At 41.1% G+C, this 13,962-nt stretch overlaps 1 protein-coding gene across 2 annotated transcripts in view; it reads left to right on the top strand.

Moving 5' to 3' along the window:
- LOC104683781 (ubiquinol-cytochrome-c reductase complex assembly factor 1) overlaps positions 1 to 13,962 on the top strand; it is a 47,548-nt gene that overhangs the window by 18,472 nt on the left and 15,114 nt on the right. For both annotated transcript variants that reach the window (XM_039563399.1, XM_039563398.1), the window contains 2 exons: positions 397 to 454; positions 6,320 to 6,428. In XM_039563399.1, coding sequence (XP_039419333.1) covers positions 397 to 454; positions 6,320 to 6,428 — 167 coding nt within the window. The remainder of the gene's footprint in view (positions 1 to 396; positions 455 to 6,319; positions 6,429 to 13,962) is intronic.

The following is a 13,962-nucleotide window of genomic DNA, read 5'->3' as shown; positions in this document are numbered from 1 at the left end:
GAAGAGTGTAAGAACTGAGCAAAGCATCCATTGATTCCTCTGTATTATTCGCTGCTGCTTTGGGGCTCTCCAAGCTAGAAGCCACATGTTTGTCTCATTCTCCATTTTCCTGGAATTTTTTCCCCCTGTAAATGTTATCCAAGTGAGCTCTAAACACCTGAAATCTTTCAGAATCCACAGCATCCTGTGGCTGCATGTTCTAGAGTTTAAGCACAAACGTGACAGTAAATGATGTTTGATTCCAGTATGTATATACTGTTATTACTGAAAATAAATTACTTAAAATGCTTTTAGATTTTGGTGAAGTGAATTTCTGTTAAGCACAGAATGTGATTATATTCAATTTAATGTTTGGTTTTGGTTTTGTGTGGTTTTTTTTTTTTCCCTTCCATCAAGGATGCCAAATGCCTGATACCTTGAATTCATGGTTTCTAGTAGCCCAGCTTCATGTCTGGTAAGTGAAAAACAAAATAGTAATATAAGTATTTTCAGGAAATGGAGTTATATGCACTTTAATGTGAGAAAAAGTAGAGCCTTCTATCCATGGTTGATAATAGAGGTTATAGTCATGATGATTGTATTTCAGCAGTTTTCTGCTGAAGAACAAAAAGTCCCATAGAGAAGCTGACATCTCTTACATCTGCAAATTCCTCACTAGTGGAGTGATCTTTGCTGTGAGTTTTGTAAAAGCCTTGCTCAGGCTATGTGGAAAAATCTTACTTGGATGTTTTAGGAAAGGTTTAAATTTATGTAAAAGTCATTTAAATTGGGAGAATTTGTGGTGATGAGAAGCATTTAACAAATTATAGCACTGGCATTTATTCTTTCACCTCTGAAAGGTACATGCAGGGTTGTGAATGCCAGCTTGGCTGCATGTAAAAATATTTAACACCTTAAACATGAAGTTTTTTCCCTTTTTCGTTTGTGAAAATAGTAGCCAAAAAAATCAGGTTTTCATCTAGCATTACATACTTATAAAGGTCAGAGGATGCACAAGGGAGTACAGTAATTTTCTGAGTGCCAGATCTTTCAGGGAACTGAAGTCCATAGACTTGAGTTCAGCTGTACAAAGGCTGAAAGGAGGATTGTACTGAAATAGCTGCACTTAAGGCCCCTTATTTCCTTGCCTCCTCCTTTTTCCCTTCCTCCCTTTTAATTTCCTGACTCCTCAATATAGTGAAAGATGGGGCAGCTCATTACACTAAAGAGTGAATAAATTAGCAGAATCATTGCAATTATAATCAGTTAATGAAATCAGTGGAATCGAGTAAGGAAGACCCTTGAAATTTGCAGTTAATTTATTTCCTACTGTTCCCTTTGGGAAAAAGGCTTTAAAAATGAATTGATAAGCTAATAATTCATATAGGTATTTTGAAAATTGGTACAATATATGTTAAAAACCAGACTGTTTGTAAGTATCTGGGAAAACCTAAGAGAGCGAAGGTGAATCTGCAGAGAACACAGTTTTTTCACGTCATCTTGATTTCTCATTGACAGGACAATGTATCCTGTGATTAATACACAGCATCAAATTCAAGATTAATTATGAAAATAAACAAGGGAACTATGACAGAGATGAAACTGGTATAGGATAGGCAGAAGTTTCTAAGATCAAAAGAACATTGGCTTCTTTTGAAGGTGGCCGAGAGTTGCTGCACTTTGAGCTGGTGATGTTATGGAGAGATTTGCTGAGGAGAACTGAAATACCCTTTATGTGTAGGATATGGTGGACAGGTGCAATATCCTGCACAAGCAGGAAAGAACCAAATCCCTCTGCCTTGTTGTGACAGCAGTGAAAATTCAGGTGTGGAGGTTAGCACTAGAGCTTAATTTTTCTAGGGTTTATGAGCCTGGCTCCTCTGTGTTCCTGGCAGGTTCACCTAAGGAGCACTGTCATTCTGGACCACAAGTGAGAGATCCAGTTTGATATTCCAGGATACAGAGAAGCCTGTGACAGGCCTGCTCACTACCTGGGTCATTGGGAAATGCTGTAGGCATTGCTTATGATGAGATGGGTGACCAGCATCCTGCCATGACATACTTTGCTTTCCCAGGCAGGTTTATTGCTATGTTCTCTAGGATTGTCTTCCTTTAGGGAGTTTGACCTCGATAAAGTGGGAACAGAAGTGCTTCTGCTAGCTTTGGCAAGGTCAAGGACATCCTACTCCTGTCTGAAAACTCCAGTTCTCTCTTTCCTGCTGGACCATTTGCCTCAGGGGCTAGAAATCTTCCTGATCTGGTGGCGAACAACCTGCCAGGAGATTCTGATCACCATCTGTTCCTGTTCCCCCTAGCAGAGCAGTCTGCATCACTTTCTTATGTACTTACTTACTCCCTCTTATTCAGCAGTTCAGTTTCAACTGATTTAGAGTGTCTTCTGGAGCCAGAGATGATGGGAATTTTTCCTACTTTGGTAAACTTTGTCTCCGTTTCTTACTGTTGTCATTGTCAGCATATTCTTTGCATCCCAGCTTTTACAGACTTGCAGGGTTTGTCAGGGCATGTTGTTGTGTTACACATTCTGGTGGGTTCTCTTTGAATCTCTGGCTCTTACTTCTTCCTGTCTGTGAACAGAGTATTCCTACTGACCCCAGTCAGAAAGAGAGGAATTCAGGCCCTCATGTTTAGCCTCTGCTTTTGCAAACTTCTTTCAAGATAATGTTCCTTTAGAAACAATCCAGTGCCTTTCAATGCAGTGCTGAAATCATGCTTTAAAAAGTCAACCCATCAATATTATTTAGGAAACCAAACCATCATTTTTCTTTCCTGAATGCCATGTTTTTATAGGCTGTTTCTGTTACTTCACATCTTTGATGTCAGGAGGACTCTTGGTTTATATTTTGAAGTCCAGACCTTTAGAAAAGCTCTTTATTTCCTCTGCTGGATTTGCATTTTCCCATGCAGCTGAATCCAGAGCTGTTACCAAACTGCCAAAGAAATTACTTGGGTGACTGCTAAGGAATGTCTTGGTGCAGTATTTATCATGTAGATACCTAGTGCTCCCTTCATATTTTCACCAGACCAAACATGGTGACACCTCTGAAGTATTTAGGATCAAATAGAGTGGTGTTACAATTCCTGTTCTGAAAGACTTAGAGACCTGTTGCAAAAGTTCATCAAAGCATTGTTAAGGAAATCTGTGCTTAGGAAGGTTTTGATCAGCCTGAGGAAGTCCAGAGGAGAATGAGAACCACCGAGTATGTAGAAAACAGTTCCTGCAGGAAAAGATTTCTCAGATTTCTCTGATTTGCATAGAGAAGCCTGAGGACAGAATACCATTTTGAAATGCAGCACTTCAGAAGAAAGAGAATAAACTCTCTGTTTTGTGTCTTAATTGCATCAGAATAGTCTTGCTTGAGAGGGATTTTAAGAATTAGCTTATTTGGAATTTCTTAAGCATTTAGTTGATCCTGTCCTAACATGAGGGAATGGGCTACAACAGCCTTAACAAAGGCCTGAGGGGAGAGGAGACTGCACAGCCAGGCTGGGTTCTGTCACCTGGATAGAGCAGTGGTGGGGAGCTGGCCGGGCTGGAGCACAGGAGAACATGCAAACCTAATTAGGACCTGTTCAGAATTCTGCTGGTAATCATCATTCACTGAAGTGTAATGTCACAACAGAGCTGATGGAAAAATCGGTTCAGGAGCTTCCTGCTGTCCCCCAAGCTGGTAGCTGTTCATGAGTGGGTTAAACAGAATAAAGCCTTCCAAAAATGCTGTTGATATTTGTGTTGGTTATCCAAAGTAATTTCTTTGAGCAACGATAGCATAGCTGCAGAAATAGTTGCTCTGGAGCAACTGAGGAAGCAGGAATGAGTGGCCAGGAACGGGGACAGCAGGAAAGTCCGAGTAAGCTTTACCCTGAATGGCTCATCACACCTTGATGCATGGTACAGGGCACCTCACAGCAGTGATCAGGGGTTGTCAACCACCACTTCTGGTGTTTAGGCCAGTCTGGCACTCTGGCAACACTGACAGAAGCAGTTGTAGCTGAGGCTGTTGTGAGAAACTGCAACATCTCAGCTGAGATGAGTTACAGATGCTCCTGATCCTTTTCAGCCATCCTTCCATATCATTTTCTTCTAAGATAATCTCTCTGCATAACTTAAATACAGCAAAAATTATCCAACCCAACCAGGGTGAGGTAGACAGCTTTCTAAAGATAGTTTGGAGTAATTTTCCTTTCAGGGTTTGATGAAGATGAGTCAGTATTTGTCTAAACTACAGAACAGATTGTGCAGTGAAACGATGAAATGTTTCACACCATGGTGATCTATTAGGAGGTCTATAGGCTTTAAAGAGTCTGCACCTCAGACAGCAGGTGCAGTAACAAACTACCAAACTTTCAAATAAGCTGCAAAATTCCATGATCTCACTCGTGGTGCTGCAGAAGAGCTGTGTGACAGCACTGTGCATCCAAATGCAGAGCTGCCTCCTAGGCTCCATTGAGTAGCAGGTTTTCTTCTGAACACCACTCCAGTCCTGCTCGTCATTGACCAGTTGTTGCCTGTTGGTCTCTGCACTGCTCTCCTGCTTCACCACCACTGAAGGCGCACAGGATAGGAAACACTGTTTATGCTCAGGGGGAGCTTTTCTTGCCCCTGAACTTTTCACCCCTGAGTTCACCTATTCAGCAAGAGAAGTACAAAAATGCTTTATTTAGCCCAAAATTAGTCTTTTAGGCTGAGTCTTTTTCTCTTTGACTTGTTAAGAGTGAGTAAAAATTTTGAATTCAGTAATTCACTTCTTTGTACAGTTCAGTTATGAAAATGCACAAGAGAAACAAAGGTTTTGAAACTGGTAGCAGTAAACCGAAAGTTTTAAGCCCTTTGTGCATTTGTTTTGTGGAAGGTCTGGTACCTGGACAGCTGTTCTCGGACAGCTGTTCTCTGATCGCTGTTTGAACAGAAAGCTTTGTCATCCTTCTGTGAGAAAGTGAGGATTTGGTTTTGGTACCATCTTAATTGCATTTGTTTGCTGGGACAGTGGTTCTAACTAGCAATAAGAATATAGGACTGCTGCAGGGTTTTCTCCCTTCAGTTTTTGTCTCTGTGACTGTCCCTGGCAGTAAGTTTTACTTCTTCTGCATATTGAAAAATATTCCTCTACTAATCCATACACAAGACAGAACCCATCATAAAGATGGACCTCTGTCCTTTTACAAGTCATCTTAGCACACTTCAGCTGTTTGTGATTTTCCCTGTTTGAGCTGGCACTCATGGGTCACCAAATACTTGTAATGCTTATAGATCTTAAATTCACTAAAGAAATGAACCTATTAAAAAATAAATAATCATGTTTTCCTTTTAGCTCTTGTGGCACATTCACCATTGTTAGGGTGTACCAGCTCCACAGTGGCCTCCAGCAGCTCTGCTGTCTTGGTTTTACAGGAACTGGGAGCATTTTCCTACCTGTAGCATGTCTATGAAAAGCAGTGACTTCTCTCAGCTCCAGTGTTTGAGCATCACCTCGTCTATAGTGACTCAGTCAGTCCTGGATAGGCACTTCTGTCTTTCAGCACAGGAGCAGAGTTGCTGAATGAGGTAGAGAAGATGGGGCAGGTAATGGGACCGGTCCCAGCCCAGTGAGGAATCAGCCTGGGCTTCAGTTCATGCTCTTTACAGATGTTTTATAATAGGCAAAATAAAATGATTATTTTATTTTGTAGGCAGAACAGCAGCAATGAAGTTCAAGTGGCTTTAATGCTTTAAAAAAAAAAAAAAAGGTAAAACAACTCAGCCTGATATTCTCATTAAGATCTCACAACGTGCTTACAAACCTCTGAGTTGGTCTTTCATGTGGGGGTTTTGCCCGGTGCCCGGACATGTATCCAAAGACCCCTGCAGTTGAAATTCAGGACATTGCTGATGTGGATTGGTTGAAGACTGTAACTTGCTTAAGCTTTCCCAGCTTGGCTAGTTGGGCTCTTACAGCACTTGAGTGTACCAAGCTGAGCTACAGCTGGCTCAGAGCCTGGGATTAGACAAGCCATGTGTTCCTGCTCCAGAGGGTGAGGTGTTCTTAAGGCTGAGGAATTTAGGTTGCAGTAGTGTTTAACTAGATTACAGTACTGTCAACAAGAATAGAGTCCACTGTCACTCTTCCATGGCTGGATTGGCCAAAATCCAGCAGATACAGCTCCTGAGTACAGAATGGAAAAGCTTGTCATAGATTATTAAAAAAAAAATCTGTGTGTGTTTTTCTCCTGATCACAAACACATACCATAAGGAAAATCTTAAATGAGCTGGAATGTATTTAATGTACTCTTTCCTTTTTAAAAAAAGCTCAGGAGCTCTGACTGTGGTGTGTGCTCTTGCAGGATGTGCCTGGTGCGGCTGAAGCAGGAGGGCCGCACAGGGAAGTACATGTGTCGCTACATCGTTCACTGCATGTGGGAGGATGTCGAGCAGCGTGGGAAGGTGATGGGGGTAAGTCCTCTCTGGTGGTGTTAATCCCATTGGAATTGAAAGATTCCCATCTTTTAGTGCTTTTGTGGATTTGGGTATCTTAGAAAAATGCCTGAGAATCAACCTGTTTGATGTCTTTACCAGCTTCAGCTGGTACCTGCTGTATTGAGCCACCGGCCTTGTTCCTGAAAGCGTATCATGGCCTGGATAAAGGTTTTGATTTGTCTGAAATTAATTAATTTCCTACATGATTTGCCATGTGATTGCAGAAACGGATGCTGCTATAACAGAATGGGGATAGGAGTAAGCAGCTGGGGTAGGGGGGAATGTGACTAGTGCCAAATCTACAGCCACAACTTCAGTAATTCCAGCAGAGCTCTTGAGTTTCCTCTGTATCTAAAATGGTTAAAGGAAAGTTAATCAAAAAGGGGTTTTTGTCAAGTTCCTGCACATGACTGTAATTAGTCCTTAGTGTATTTTTCATTTTGGATTCTCTCTGTGCCTGATCTTTATCACAAAAAAGGTGTTCTAAGGAGAGAGTAGTTCTAAGGAGAGTTCATTTGCAAGTTTCAAGGAAGAGGAGGGTTGGATCATTCTGGCTTATTCTGAGGAAAGTTATGGTAGTTGGTTGTATTGGTAATTTCTGTCCTTAAAGTCTGAAAATGTGTTTCTCCAGTTGGGTGTTGGTAATTGCCTGAAGAGAAGGCATTGCAGAGGCAGTGGAAGTAGGTGACAGCAGACCTGATACTGGTGAGGCTGCCTGTGTTCCGGGCACTTCTGTGGGAGAACAGGGCTGGGAAAGATCTCCCGTGTTGTTGAAAAGGAAGAGAACTGTTCAGTTATTAAACAGAGGTTTGTCTATGAGTAAAATAAATTATGCTGCTAGAGAAGTGACAGTTTTCATATAGCAGTAATTAATGGTGTATTGTCAAGCCTTAGTTGTCAGTTCTGTTGGAGAAGCTGCCAGACAAGGGAATTAACCAGTGAGTTAGGATCTGGGATGCGATCATATTAGTAATGCAAGAAGTTTCTCTCTGATCCTTTGATTTGTATGTGGTTTTAGAAGGTGTTGGTTCTGGTGTAACTTCAGTTATTCCATCAGCAGGGTTTGAACAAACAGAGTTTGTTCCTAGTTGTTTGGAATTCCGTAGCTTTACTTCGTTACACGTTGCTTTTAAAGACAAGATATCCTGTTAATCTTCTTTTGAATTAAATCTAGATTCGTACATCTGAGAGTTTTTTGCTATATTAATGTGCTTAGATAAATTCCAGTATGGGAATCTCCTCTTTCTGGTAGGGCAGTGTGAGTGAGCCTGACAAATCAGATGTACTGGTGGAAAAGACTGAATGAAAGAGCTTCTTCATTTTTGTCCTTATCCAGTGCCTTCCATATCATACCACTGGTTGATTCTGCTTTCTCTAGGAACTGCACACAGCTCAGATCTTTACTCTGGGTGTAAATTTAAGGTTCTTCTTCTTGAAAAGCGAAAAAAATCCCAAACCCAAAACAAACCCCGGCCAAACACATCACCTCCCAAAGCACCTGAAAGTTTCTGTCTGATTCCATGAAGAAAATGAACCTTTGGAGCAGAAAATGATTTGTCTGTTTCTTTTGACCCTCATTTTGTCTTCTATGAACAGAGTGCTGGTTTGTAGTTTTCTGTGCAGGGTTGGAAGCAGCAGACAGCAAAGAGGAGCAAAGCTGGCTGTTTGCTGCCCTTCCAAGCAATGCAGGACTCCAAAGTGAAGAATGCTGAAGGTTAGGCCTGTATTGAAAGCTTTACAGTAAACCTTAGGGGAAAAAAAATAGTGCTTAGTCAGTTCTTTTTAAAGGGATGCACAGGGTTTCCATTTATGCAAACTAAACGATTGCGTTGCTGCACAAAATTCCCCAAAGTATAAAAACCCCACCAGTGTCGTTATGTTTTCATCCAGTCTGTACCCTGAAGTGTTTATACATGCATTTTGCAGCAGCATGGTTGCTGTGTGATGAAACTGCAAGGAGCTCTGAAGTTTCTGGAATGCCATTCATTCCCTGCCTTGTCAGGTTAGGCATCTAGTCAGTTTATCCTTGAATTTAAATTTAAATTGTGCAGTCTTTGTAGGAATGACCCTGCAGTGGAATCTCCAGCATGCTTAGCTTGCATACTGTGATTCCTGTAATACACCAGGCTGTGGCCTGCTGCTAGCACAGCCTTTATGTGGCCACAGCAGATGCTCAGAGGAAGAACCTGCACATTTCAGGGCTTAATCTCCAAAGTAGTTACACCTGTGTGTGTATTTAGTACAGCTGAGCTGCACAGAGGCCCCTTGGTTTAATGAGCCTCCTTGGGTGAGAAGTGAACTCCTGAGCAGGCACTGAGGGGGAGTGAGAAAGCAGAGTGGACTCCCTGGGGGTAAATTTGGAAATCAGGACTGTTCTCTTCACCTGTAGTCTTGCAGTGGTTTGTTTTGTTCTTTTCTTTTCTTTAATCTTTTATTTATTCCTGATCTTATAGTCATTATTTGTAGTCAGTCCCCTATGGAGACAGGCTGAGAATGTTGGAGCTGTTGAGGCTGGAGAAGAGAAGGTTGTGTGGAGACCTCACAGTCCCTTTCCAGAATCTGAAGGGGCTACAGAGAAGCCAGAGAGGGACCCTTCCTCAGGAACTGCAGTGACAGGACAAAGGGGGATGGCTTCACATTGAAAGGGAGGGAATTTGGGTTAGACATGCAGAAGGAATTCTTCCCTGTGAGGGTGGGCAGGCCCTGGCACAGGGTGCCCAGAGAAGCTGTGGGTGCCCCTGGATCCCTGGAAGTGTTCAAGGCCAGGTTGGAGCAGCCTGGGACAGTGGAAGGTGTCCCTGCCCATGGCAGGGGTGGGATGGGGTGAGCTTTGAGGTCCCTGCAGCCCAAAGGTAATGGGATTTTGTTGAGATAAACAAACTTCTTAGTCTCTTCTGGTAGTATTTGTTGTATGTTAGATAAAAGTTATCTATGCACTGATGTTGGAAGATATTACCAATTCCCTTGTTCCTTATCACTGCTTTATTTTCCTTCCTCAGTGCCAGTGATTCTGGCTTCATATCCCACTTCACCCATGCCCCTGCATTTTTTTCCATGTTTGTTCACTCTTCTCCACTCACTTTCCTTCCTTTCACAGGGCTGTACCCTGACTGAAGTCTTTCTCACCTCTCACCTTTAGCAATTGCAAGGAATTTTGAGTGACCAATAAAGGGCAGTTTCCCTAGTGCTACTTTCTCTTTCTTAATCTTGATCTCTTTATCCCTAATGATTTTTTTTAAACTGAAGCTGAGGTAATAACAGAGGATTTGTGACCTGATGGAGGGATGTGTGCAATTTATTTTCAAGTAATGTAGTCCTGCAGTCAGTAAATATTCTGGCTCCAAAAGAAGGTGGTCAAATACATCAAGAATAGTAGATAAAAAGAAGATGACATTAATGTTCCTCTGTCAATGCTTTTAAATTTCAGAATCTGAGTCTTTTTCAGAAGTAAGGTAAATGAAAAGAAACTTTACTGAATACGTTCAGAGCACTAAATTATCATCTGCATAGATCGTAGGAGGTTAGGAAATCCATTCCTTGCCTTTTCTCTCATGCAGTGTATCAAAGGTCAAGATTTAACTCCCAATTCCTGTATTGTGGTACAAGTGACAGAGCACCTGGATGGAATTGCTGTCTGGATGCAATTAGTTTAACTTGTTGACATACAAAGTTGCAGTTCTTTAGCTTGCTTCCAATCTAGCAACAATGCCAACACTTGATGCAGAAAATGGACACTGTATTCCTGAAGTGATACTGATGGTTTATTGAAATGTGCCATCTGCTCTTAACTGGTTCATTGAAGCCAAAAGGGGTAGAATGTAAAGCATTTTAACTGCTAATTTACATCAGCTCCAGCTCCAAATGGAGTTTGTATTATTTCAAAACCTGGTTGTTAAAACTGCTGAGATTTAAATCTCTGCTAAAAAGTTTTGGGACCTGTTAGCCTGAGCTCCTTCAGCACTCCTGAATGTCGGCAAGAGTCAGAAACCCAAACTTGACACAGCTGTAAAAACACACGGAGAGCCTGTGGCCTCAGCAAATTCTACTGGTGCAGGCATATTTCAGATATAAATTTTACTCTGCTGTCCCTAGTACTAATGAAGTCAGTCTCTTTTGGTGGGTTTGCAGCCAGGTGTGTCCAGTTCTGTGGCTAACCAGTGCTCTTTACTTAATTTTTCCACTAGTGACATTTCTATCAAACTTTAAAAACAAACAGAAAAATTGGCTTGATGCAATGGCTCCAAGTGTTAATAGTAACATTAGGCTGGGTAAAAGACTTCCTTTGGATCCTGCTTTGCCAGAGATCTCCACCTCGTGGCTTGCAGGGAATAGCTTTATACCGTGCAAACTGGCAGCTGCCTCATCAGTTTGGAAAGGGAATTCTCTCAGGACTAGACATTGCTGCTATTTTATCCCTAAGGGAGTTCTGGAGCTACCTGAGTATTAACCTGGCTGATCTCAGTACTGTGCTTTAGTAACTCTGTGGATTTAAAAGTTGTTACAAGTTTAAGTGTATTTTAATACCCTTAGATGAAGCTGCAGAGTTGATCAGAAGGACATGTAGGTGTCCCCTGGAACGAGATTTCAGCTGATAACAGGACAAGAGGTATGAGGGTTAAATAAATAAAGAAATTATAGACTTTCAACCACTCAAAAAATCCCAAACCAAAAAAACCCAAACACCCCTTCCTCCTCCAGGCACCCCACACTAATACTTGTGGGTGCAAATCCTGTAGTATCTCAGGAAGATCCATCAGGCTTTATTCCAATACTTGTAACTGGTTGTAGGTTCACTTCACCTGCCTTGATCGTGTGTGTTGTGGTGGCATTCTGCTGCTGAAGAATTAAAGTTGTTTTCAGTGCAAAATGACAATTCATTTTATAATGAATAAATGTTCTAAAAGAGATAAGACTAGGAGGGGCTGTCCAGCCCAGTGTGCCAAACCTGTTTTAATTTATCATAATCTCACTTTCCTGTTTTCCCACCAGACCACTTAGACTCCTACCCCCTTTTTTTTCCAGGAACACATCTAGGTGTCTTTTGAATTCGTTTATTGGCTCTGCTGTGTGTTGCACAATACAGCCTTTGTTACACTTTTAGCTAGAGCTGTTTGTACCCAGTGACCCATAATTTGCTCTCAATTACACTCATGTACATCTGAAGTAACAGCATCAGAATCGATACACGTAACTGAGAGCTGAAATTGGCTTGGGAACTTGAACACCATTTTCTGTCTTGATACTCTTTCCACAATTAAAATATTTCAGTTTATTAATAATGCCAATTTACTTTACAGTAGCTGCAGATCCTGAACTCAGTTTAATTCTGTTTAAGTTATTCTTACTGTGGAGAACAGAAAGTTTGACCCTTGTAACTAAACGCTCAGAAGGCATGGTTGGAGTGAGACCAGTAAGTTGTAGAAGGGCTTTAGAGGATGAGAGGACAGGGTGTAAAATTGATACCATTTTAAAACAGAACTTGATCTTTGTATGAATGGAAGTGGGAAGCTGCTGTACTGCGATGTTGAGGGGTCCTTTCCAGGCCTGTCTCTGAAATCTGATGGGAAGTCACGGAGTCTATTTTGGATGCACAGGAGAGAAACTACATTTTTGAGAGAGATTGGGGCAGAAGGGAAGTGGGTGCAGTATTTTGGGGCTGGAATGGGTAGTTGGGATGAAGGGAATATACTGAAGTGAAATATTGCAGTGAAGGTACTGATTTTGTTTGAGGAAATGGACTGGGGAGAGGATGTTCAGTACAGGTAAAAAAGGTTTTTAAAAACCTATAAAACTAAAGAAGAGAAGTTTGAGTTTTAAATTATCTATATATTTTTTGAAATGCTTTACTAGGACTTTTTAAGGAGAAAGATGTTATATTTTTTGGTAACCACTTAGAAGATATAAAATCTCACCAGTTTCTAGTGTTCCCTTTTATAAAAAGCAAAGAAACTAAACCCTTGCCAAAGCAGTGAGATACCAAATTGGTCTGTATGGTTTTTGTGGGGTTTTTTAATAGGATGCCAGACACTGTATGATTAGCTGAAGTTACTGTTTCAAGAACATCATCAAAAAAAGTTCATCGACCCTTGAAATTTTCTCAAAGAGCTTGAGAGTTCACAGTAAGTTTCCAGTGCTTTGTCATTTCATAAATGAATAATAGTAGCAGGTACTTTTCCAGAGTAAATTTGATTCTGGAAATCTTAATAACTTAAATATGTAGGACAGTGCATGAATGTGGAATTTTACCTTGAATTATCTCAACTGTGATGATGTCTGAAACAAACAGTAATGATGCAAATTTAGCTTTACCAGCACACGGAGTTTTGAAATAGGGGTCTCTTTCTCAGGTTGCTTTTGATGTGGTTGTTCTAGAGACAGCATCTGTGGAACCAACACACCTGGGTGAAATGTTTGGGCCATGCTGACGATGCCTGGTATTGAAATAAAGATACAATAAATGCTTGGGTTCTTTTCAGCTGGCCTGCCCCAGTTTTCTGGCATAAAAAAATCAATTCTGGCATAAAAAAATCAATTTAAATTTCCCAGATGTGTTGGATCCTGTTACTGTAAGGTGGTGTCCTTGGCCTGTTCTGTGCCTTGCTAGAGTGGCTGCAGGAATTACACTGGAAGCTGCCTTGTGGCACCTTTGCTAGAGGTACCTTTTTTTTTCAGTATTACGTATTTTTTCAGTATTATATTACTCTATGTCCATTATATAGGGAAAGGTTCTTCTCCCAGAATGTGCTTTTAAGCTCCTTCATAAAAACAGAAATAATACCAAGACCAGTGTCCTAAATCAAACCAAACAAACCATTGAGAGGTTCTCTGTTGTCCCCATAGATTTTAATCACATTGTTGCTTGTGGTTTTCACTGCAGAAAGTCACTGACATCTTCTGCTTCCACTTCAGCAGTGAGTCTTGTGTTTTCTTGTTAGAGCTTGGTTTAGCTTTTGCTTCCATTTTCTGAGTTCCCTGGCCCGTTTTATCCATTTGCAGAACTGACAGCTCTTTGAAACCCCTTTTTTTTTTTTGACTGCTTTTGCTAACTGCTCCCACAGATAATTATCAGGAAGTGCAAGTGCAATCCCCTCAGTAATCCCAGTGCCTGCTTCCACACTTGCTCACTCCTCTGATTTCTTTTACAACCCTAGTATAAGCAACAGCAGAGGATACTTTTGTACACATCTAGGGAAGCTCAGGTGCTTTTCTGTTTTCCATCCTGGTCTGAGAATCTCAGTGGATTCTATTCCTTTGTGTGTCCTCAGTTGTCTCTTTTCTTTCTGGTCTTACACAGCACTTGCTTTATCTCTATTAACTAGTTAATTACCATTACACTTCTGTAAGAGCTTGAATTTTGTTATTTCATTCAAAGGTCAGGAAATAATGCCAAAACTTAAAAGTTTTGACCTAAATACCAGCATATCTAATCTTAGAGATCTCTCTTTGTTGCTAGCAAAGTGTGCATCATGTTGACTTTCAAGTTAGTCCGGAGGCCTTGGGGCCAGGAGAA

The sequence above is a fragment of the Corvus cornix genome, chromosome 20 (genome assembly GCF_000738735.6).
Source record: "Corvus cornix cornix isolate S_Up_H32 chromosome 20, ASM73873v5, whole genome shotgun sequence".
Lineage (NCBI taxonomy): Eukaryota > Metazoa > Chordata > Aves > Passeriformes > Corvidae > Corvus > Corvus cornix.
Note: the sequence above shows the minus strand (reverse complement) of the source record. Positions and strands in the feature narration are given on the sequence as shown.